The sequence below is a fragment of the Barbus barbus genome (genome assembly GCF_936440315.1).
Source record: "Barbus barbus genome assembly, chromosome: 28".
NCBI classification, from domain to species: Eukaryota; Metazoa; Chordata; class Actinopteri; order Cypriniformes; family Cyprinidae; genus Barbus; species Barbus barbus.
This window is the reverse complement of record NC_136756.1, coordinates 19,302,645-19,312,273: the sequence shown is the minus strand read 5'-3', so window position 1 is coordinate 19,312,273 and position 9,629 is coordinate 19,302,645. Positions and strand designations below refer to the sequence as shown.

The window sequence follows — 9,629 nt, the reverse complement described above, 5'->3', positions numbered from 1 at the left end:
GGTGTGTCTATTTAAATTCACATTATATCCACATTACTACCACATACTTGTAGTAAAACTGTAATTTCAGTTAAGTCTGCACTTAAATATTGCACATGTATTCAGAGGTTTGCTGCGTATTATAAAGACCCTTAGTCATAATAACTCATAACCATTACTGTTATGTAAAGTATTTAGCGTTAGCGTGCAATCTGGCTACGTTAACTAAGTTAACTTAAACAGAAACATTACGGTTACAACTCCTCCAAAACAGCAATAAGGGTCTTAATCACAAACTACACGTTAATCAGATAAAGCTCAGAATCACTCATTCTTAGAGTAATAGTAATAATCACTATTTGGCAGATACAATTTCGATAAATAAGTTGTTTTCCCAGATACAGCAGTTGCCTACGTTTATCTCCATAACCACCGTTTGACAACTGAATCGTGTGCGCATGCGCGAGGTTATCGTTCGTTCTTGAAAGAATCCGGTGTTTTTGAATGAATCGTTTTCGTTCACTTCCGTATACTGACTCTTGTTCACTTCTATGTGCAGTACTTTTGTTCACTTAATGAAGTACGTGTCTCCCATGCATTGTTCTAAACGATATAAATATAGTATTAGTATTTATTATTATTTTGTTATTGATTTATTATCTTTATATAACGTTTTATATTTATATTTCTCTTAATATGTTCTATATTAGTTTTTCTATTTAATTCACAAATTTCTTAATAGTTTATTGCATTCTATTTTCATATAAGTGTGTATGCCCATAATTCTTCGTTGTTTCTTTTTGTAGTTGCACAGTGGGACGAGAAATTAATAAAAGCATTTAACAACCTTTCATCACATATTGAATTCTATATTTATTCTATATTTTCTATATTTATTTTTATATGTATGTGTTATACAAATTGAATAAATAAATTCTATATGTTATTCTATTAACAAAATGTCTACTTCGCCACCTTCTGGCCCACGGCGTAACCTAAAGAAAGAATCAGTGAAAGAATTGTTTAGATGAACTGATTCAAAAGATTCGAGTCACTTTAGTGAATCAAAAGTCCAGACTCTCTCGAAGAAAAAGGGATGCTGGTTCTTGTAGTCCTTTATCATAGCTCTGGTTAGCGATGGGAGAGTTACCCTAAGACAGTGTGTAAAATATTACTATTAAAATATGAAATATGAAAATCCTAAATTCCAAATACAATGATTAATTAAGTTAATTACATTTTAACTGGAAATGGATTAAAAAACCGGCATCTTATTAAACTCTTCCGGGTTGCGTACAAGTTCCGGGTTACGTTGGACAACATGGCTGAAGAAAACAGCTCACTGAATATTTGGCCAGAAATAGAAAAGGCAGAAAAGGAGAACAGGCGTGAGCTGGTGCTTCAGGGTTCAGCGGTTGACAAAAAGATCCAGAGCAGCGGCGGACTTCACGCGCGACTTTATTGCCTCTCGCTCCTAAACTACCTGGAGATCAGTCAGTGTCCCAGTTTACATGAGATCCACGAGAACATCAGCCATCTGTCTCATCTACAGAGTCTGATCCTCTGCAGGAACAAGCTCACTTCAGTCCCAAAAAGCATTGGTGATCTGAAGGCGATCAAAGTCCTGGATTTGTCTGCCAACCAGCTGCAAGCTTTGCCCGAGGAGATCTGTGCACTGAGCGAGCTCAACACTTTAAATGTCAGCTGCAACAGCATCGCTGCTCTGCCGGATGGTCTGAGCAAGTGTGTGAAGCTCGCCAACATCAATGTGTCCAAAAACGCACTCTCTCGGCTCCCAGATGACTTATGGTGCAGCAAACTGGAGCTCCTCAGCAGCATCATTGCATCAGAAAACGCGATAGAGGAGCTGAGCAGTGAGGTGCATAACCTGCCTGCGCTGAAGGTGCGTTTCATCACGAAATCTAATATTCCTTCTGTATGTGAATTTAATGTTCAGTGGTTCAATGCATATACATTTTAATCCGTTGTGATCTTGATTTTGAAAGTAAAAAATACAAAGAGTGTTGGTAGTGTATTATACTCTCATTATTATTGTGGGTAGTATTTATTAATTTTATTCCTATTATCATTATATGGACTTTTTATTATTTGTTTGTTTGGTTTTGCTGATAACAGGCCTATAATTTATCATTAAAATGTTTAAATTAAATTCAAAATGGAAGCAATCTATTGTGGGTCTCAGACTTTTGGTCCTTTTAATAAGTATAGTGATTAAATATCAATAATAATTGTGATTTTTAAAAGTAATTGTAAAAAACGTAGATGCTGTGTTAAGTAGTTAAAATATTACTACAATTAATTATTATGATTTGTATTATTAGGGCTATAATTTAGAATTGCTAAATGGAAGTATTCCACTATTAGTTTCAGACTTTTGTAACATTTTGAATTTAATAAGAACAACGGTTCAGTAAATATCAATTCTAATGAGTTGTGTTTTTTTGTTGTTTTTAAGTAATTAAAAAGATTGTAATTGGTGTATTATGTACTCAAAATATGTTAATAAAATGTATTTTATCTCTGTACAGTGATTAACATACAGAAAGTCACTGTATATTAATATGCATTAATAATATTTGAAAAGCCTTCAAGCATTACCTCATGCATCTCACTCTCTTCTCTCTCAGGTTTTGGATCTCTCCAGCAACAAGCTCCAAGATCTTCCATCAGAGTTGGCTGACTGCTCCAAGCTGAAAGAGACCAACTTTAAAGGGAACAAGCTGAAGGACAAGAGGCTTGAGAAGATGGTGAACGGCTGCCTGACTAAATCAGTCCTAGACTACCTGAGGGCAGGTGGGAGGGGGAAAGGAAAAGGCAAGCAGCAGGATGGAGAGGTGAGCGAGAAGCTTGATGGAGGCCGTAACATCTCAAAGAAGAAAAGTGGTGCAAAGCAGAAAGGCAAAAAAGAGGCAGAGGAAGTGGATGAGCTTAATCGGATGGTTGTGAGAGTTTTGCATGTATCTGAAGCACCCACGGCTGTGACGGTCAAAGTTTCTGCAGGCGTCAAGGATGTTCGGCCATACATTGTGTGCTGCATTGTGAAAGGCATGAACCTCAGACAAGGAAATGCACTCAAGCGATTTCTAGTTGCTCAGGTGACACGAGTTTAAATATCTCATCCATCAGAACTCTTGTGTTCTGTCTATCTGTAATTGATTTTATATAAGCTTATATAAATATCAGTGTATTCTGTCTGCAGACCAAACTTCACGATGAGATTTGTGCCAAAAGGACGACGGCAACCATCGCAACTCATGACTGTGGCTTGCTGAAGGCTCCTCTGTTGTATGATACCAGACCACCAGATACACTGAAGGTATGGGAGAAGGTTTATCAAATATTGGGGTTTAATTTAGTATTCTTTTTGTAATAAATCCTCAATTCAACACAATTAAACAATCTTGCTGTTTCAGTCATAATTGTCCCAGTAGTTTGTTACGTAACTCATCAATCAGAGCATTTCCACTAGTTACATAACAGACAAACAATGCAGGTATGATGAATATTTAATAACCGTTGTCGATACAGTTTTTTTTGAATGGCGGGAATCTGGTTTCAAAGCCACCAGCTGACTAATGACACCGTGAAGTCCCATAATCCTCAGTTTTTAATAATAAATGAACAGTCCTTTTTCTCGCTGTTGTTTCTTTTGTGTTGACAGTGAATTCGGCACCTCTCTAAGAGGCCACAGGCGGTGGGACAATAGGATGTGTTACGTTGCTTCATTCTCATAATTGATGGTTTCATTTACACTGCCGTTCAAAAGTTTGGGATCAGTTAGATTTTTAATGTTTTTTTAATGGAGTCTCTTATGCTCATCAGGGCTGTATTTATTTGATCAAAAATGCAGAAAAATACAGTAATATTGTAAAATATTATTGCAATTTCTAACATTGGGTTCCTATTTTAATATACTTTAAAATATTGTTTATTTCTGTGACGATATTTCTGAATCCTGAAAAAAGTATCACCGGTCCCAAAAAATATTAAGCAGCACAACTGTTTCCAACATTGATTGTAAATCAGTGAATATTAGAATGATTTCTGAAGGATCATGTGACACTGAAGACTGGAGTAATGATGCTGAAAATTCAGCTTTGCTTCACAGGAATAAATTATATTTTAAAGTATATTAAAACAGAAAAATGTTATATTAAATTGCAATAATATTTCACAACATTACTTTTTTTTCTGTATTTTTGATCAAATAGATACAGCCCTGATGAGCATAAGAAACATTAAAAATCTTACAGATCCCAAACTTTTGAACGGCAGTGTATATCCCAGAGAACAGACTTAAGTAATAATCTGATATGTTTTATGATATATTGTGAATATAGTAACAGAAACCCTTTCAGCTGATTAGATTCACAATCCAGCATGTCCTTGAGTGAGTTAATAACAAAAAAAATGAGACAAATTTTCATTAAAATATTGCTGCCACATAAAAAAAAAACATACCTACCGCAGAGTAATATATAGAATCATTTTCCAACAAAAAATTGATTATATTGTCAATGTGTGTAGATAGTTCCTCTGGGTCGTAAGGAAATGAAGGCAGCTGAACTTCTGAAGATGCTTCAACAGGAGGCAGATGAACAGAGAAAACAGAAAAAGCGACAAAACTTTTCAGGACTCCACAAGTAAGAAAGTGCATATTAAATACCTGCTTATATAATATTAATGGTGGCAATTTTTTAATATGTGGCCCTGGACCACAAAACCAGTCTTAAGTCGCTGGGGTATATTTGTGGCAATAGCCAAAAATACATTGTATGGGTCAAAATTATCAATTTTTCTTTTATGCCAAAATTCATTAGGATATTAAGTAGAGATCATGTTCCATGAAGATATTTAGTGAATTTCCTACTGTAAATCCACTGCCCTCCAAAAGTTTGGAAACACCCTAGAAAAGTGGGGTTTTGGACAATATTGGCATGAATCCTTTTTAATTTGTGATCATTTTGCACTGATAAGGGACAACACAAACTACGAAAACATATTTTATTACATAAACAGTTTCTACATAGAAAAAAACTTACATTTTTGATTCATCAAAATATCCATCAAAATATTTTTTTTTCTTTGCACCCTCAGATTCCAGATTTTCAAATATTGTATCTCGGCCAAATATTGTTCTATCATAACAAACCATAGATCAATGGAAAGCATATTTATTCAGCTTTCAGATGATGTAGAAATCTCAATTTCGAAAAATTGACACTTATGACTGGTTTTGTGGTCCAGGGTCACATATTACAATGATTTGTCTGTCTACAGTAGAGTTTGAAACTGGAGGGCACAATCTGTTAAGCAAATGAGTGGTTTTGTGCATCTAACATCATTTTCAATGAAAAAGTCATGCTCTTCAGTTGCATTGTTTACTTTACGATCTTCTACACCCTTTCTAAGTGATCCGAAAAATATCCCTTGTTTGTCAGACACCTATCTTGTTGTGGGTAATTGGTGTAATTTCATCCATGTAATTGCACTGACGGCACAGAACACTAAGTACAAATACTGAACTGTGACACGGTGAATTAATTCATTATTCAGCGTTTCATGGACATATTCCCAACTTTTAATTCTTCAACCCAGATACCTTCAACTCCTTGATGGGAAAGATCTTTATCCCTGCTTGGTTGACGCAGAGGATCATGTGGTCTCGTTCCCACCAATCACAAACAGCGAGAGGACAAAGGTAATCTATGCAAATTAAGTGAAGTATGCAAAGGTTATTTCAGGTCTTGACGATGAAGGTGGATGGCATGGTCAACTCGACTGATTTTATGGCTTTATATATTTTGTTTTAATGACATTTATTATTTCTTGATCCAGAAGGACATTGAAAGTATGTCATAAAAATAAAATACAATATTAAAGCATGTGAAGCAGTGATGTCATATTCATACATTCTTATTAATGCAAATGTTTATTTTATTTATTTAAAAGAGAACAATGACCATGACATTTGTTTAAATAATTTTTTTTTTTTTTATTATTATAGTTGGTTATTTTTGCCAAACAGCATTTTTAACAAACTTCTGTCTCTGCAGATAAAGAAGTCCACACAAGAGCTGTTCTTAGAGGTGACGAGCTCCACCAGTCTGCAGATCTGTAAAGATGTCATGGATGCACTGATAATAGTAAGATATTACTAGTGTTTTTGTATTTTGCATTTTGTGTTTATTTACATATGAACCAAATTGTATGACAATAGAATCACAACTAAATCATTCCTTTATCAATATCAATCCTGCAGTGTCTATAGTACTACAGATGGGTAGGATTGTCCATTTATTGTCCGTTTTTGTTTTCATATTGACTTGTACTAGTATTGCTATGCTGTAAATAATGTATAATATTTTATATGAGCTATCTGACTTTACGGGTGGTGGTGGCGCAGTGGATAAGACACATGCCTTTGGTGTGAGAGACCCGGGTTCGAATCCACTGTGAGACACCAATGTGTCCCTGAGCAAGACACTTAACCCCTAGTTGCTCCAGAGGCGTGCGACCTCTGACATATATAGCAATTGTAAGTCGCTTTGGATAAAAGCGTCAGCTAAATGAATAAATGTAAATGTACTGTGAGGGCACTGATTTGAGTCTGCGCTCTAAGAGTGCAGGATTGAATTAGCATTTATATGCTATTTGGCTGCACAGCTTTTGAATGCTGATACTCTAGTGGAAGAAATGAGCTCATCTTTCTGCACACACACACACACACACACACACACACACACATGGTGTACAGTGTCTCGGAGGCATTGCACCATCACATAATACAAGTGCAATTCAAGAGCCCCTGGCTACTGCTGATTTTATTAGTCAAATTGTTTGTTTGGTTTAATTAACGTTCCTAAAACTTAAAAATCCTTTTTTTTGCAATTAGAAAAAAGTACCTGATGTGATGGAAAACCGTGAAATGTGACAAGGAAGATAAAACTGAGGAATTGGTTTAGATTGCAGCTGTGAGATTTCCTCCATGATACAATTGACCCGTTCCACTTTCGCACATTCTTCTTTTACGACAGCTCAAATAACTACTCAATATTTTACTATAAAAGAGACGCTGAATAATCAGTGCCATTAAATCAGTTATTAATTACGAAGTACCAACACAATTAAAAAAGGCATCTGTTTTCACAAAGTTATCCTCATCCAAAGGCAATTACACAAGAATTTTACATATTCATGGTGGTTTGTAGCGTTTAGCAAGCTATGAATATTTACAGTGGAAAACGGCATCCATGTTTATTAGTGTAATATTCATACATTTTCTCTGACTATTCTTGTTTCTATTTCAGAAAATGGCAGAGCTTAATAAATTAACCTTTGATACAAAGGAGGATGTGGGCTCGGATGAAGAGACGAATGTGATTTCAGATCGTCCCACAGAGGACCAGGCCTCCCCTGAGCTGACCGTACAACAAGTGAAGATCGTGGACGTAGATGGAAACCTTAAAGTGGTTTACCCATCAAAAACTGACCTGATGTCCGACGTCAGCAATCTAACAGTCATCCGATAACAAAATTCAGCTGTTGGTTTTCTTTCTAATTTTGTAATTCATTTACCCAACTTTCCATACAGTTTTCTCTCTCATCAAATTAAAACGGCTATTAAAACATTAATTCAAATGTTGCATTCAATGGTTCTCATTTACACTCCTGTCTTTTGTATGAAAGTTTGTTTCCACCTTAGTGTACAGATTTATACTTCTAATATAATTCATGTTAAAGATACTTTGTCCTTGTCAGTAAAATAAACGTAACATTTTTTGTAGACTTTGCCTGTTTTGCTGAATCTTGACTGCGTAAGCTATAAAATTATACAGTCAAATCTTTCAATATCAAGTTTACTTCATTGAGCAAGGTTTTTAACCCCAGGATGACTCCATATAGGAACTTTTGACCCTCTGGATGAAAAACATCTGCATCCATATCAAAACTAGTAATTGGTCTTGTAATTCAGTTTATAGTTTGGTTAGGTTAGCAGTAACTATTAAAATGCACATCTTCAGACATGTTTAGTGAAGTGACAGTAGAATTGTTTGCATCTTGTGTTTGTTTGTGCCTGTGGAGCACATGAATGCTCCGGGTTTGGTTACAGATCAGATGACTGGCCGACTCAGGAAATGTAAAGAGGAGGAGAGTAAGTCTGAGCTGTCTATAAGAGATGCAAGCAGGACACTGTCTCTAAGGACAGTCCATCATACATGACATTGACAGTCATTCATTTTGCTCTTGTTAAAAAGTTATGAAAATGACCCAGAGGAAGGACATTTGGGACTACAGGACAAGATGGAAGAGTGGATCTAGCAAAACTCTCAACATCCAGGAGAATTTCCATACGCTTGGGACATATAAGACCTCCAGTCCATCTCTGCCCATCTGTCTGGAGTTGATTGGAATGAAGGGATCCTACCCTTTATCATCAGGGTGGAAACTGGCTGGAAATGGAAAAGATGAAACCATCAAACCTCATAGGGTTTTAATACCGAAGAGGAACAATGGCAGGACTAGCTCGCTGCCTCCAATACACAGCCCAATAATATCCACCATCTCCATGTCTAGTGCAAAAACCTGTGTGTCAAGCTGGGGATTAGGATGCCAGGAGAAGAAAGCCAATATCTTGTCCACCAGCGTAAGGATGGACAAGGCATTGTTCAGCAGACAAAGGCAGGGATGTCAGCTGATCTGCAATGGACTGGCTGTTTTTAATGACAGTCTGCAGGTTCAAAACCAAGACCTGAGACAGGACAAGATCCCTGGTGTATCAGCAGGGCTGCCACAGGATGAACTTCTGGATCTAGTGCCCAGTAACATCAGTGCCAAAGGCGGAGAAGTGATGACAGAAAGGATGAAGGATTCAGCGAGTGTATCTAAGGACAGATCTGCACAGCCATTCTCTGATTCGGTTATTAAGATGGAAAATGAGAACGAAATGAATGAAATAATGGACAGTCAGGAGGATGAGTATTATACTAACCAAAGGATCACGGCATGGATTGTAAAAGTAAATGCAAGCTTGTTTTCTTCATCAAAAGATGAGATTATTGACCAAATGCTAGAAGAGCAGGATGTGGATACTATTAAAATCATCTATGACCAGGACTGATGTCAAATGTAATATTAATTGTAAACAGTGTAGAATAATGTTCAATTTGCTAACATTAGTTAATGCATTATGTGTTGTTTTCATTCTTAAAACAATAATAAAGTTCAACATTTATCATTTATCAAGAGCTGATAAAATGTAAAACTGTAACTTGAATGCAATGTAAGTAGCAAATTATAGGCTATGTATTGCGACCGCTAATGCACTGGTCACTGGCATTCAAATATGAAATAAAATAAAATCTGTTTATTGATTTAAGTATTTTATTTGTTAACACCGGTTAAGATACTATGTTAAAATAAAAGTAATTTATTTAAAAAAAAAACATTTTATAAATGTTGGTACTTCTTTGATGGACATAATTCATGTTTCAAATGACAGCCAGTTCCTTAAATAGTCAGTTCCATCAGTATAGTGTCCTCTTCAGCATCGGTGAACGTAGTATCCTGTGATGTATCCAACAACGTATATAACTACCATCACAGTCAAAGACACTGCCACTTTAATT

At 35.9% G+C, this 9,629-nt stretch overlaps 1 protein-coding gene across 1 annotated transcript; it reads left to right on the top strand.

Moving 5' to 3' along the window:
- The first annotated feature begins 1,289 nt into the window (after nt 1–1,289).
- Nucleotides 1,290–7,840, top strand: LOC306847738 (leucine-rich repeat-containing protein 47-like). Its single transcript, XM_079381865.1, has 7 exons — nt 1,290–1,882; nt 2,628–3,095; nt 3,200–3,316; nt 4,528–4,643; nt 5,599–5,701; nt 6,057–6,146; nt 7,311–7,840. The coding sequence occupies exons 1-7, from the start codon at nt 1,301–1,303 to the stop codon at nt 7,530–7,532; spliced, it is 1,698 nt and encodes a 565-aa protein (XP_079237991.1). The 5' UTR covers nt 1,290–1,300; the 3' UTR covers nt 7,533–7,840.
- The last annotated feature ends 1,789 nt before the right edge of the window (nt 7,841–9,629 follow it).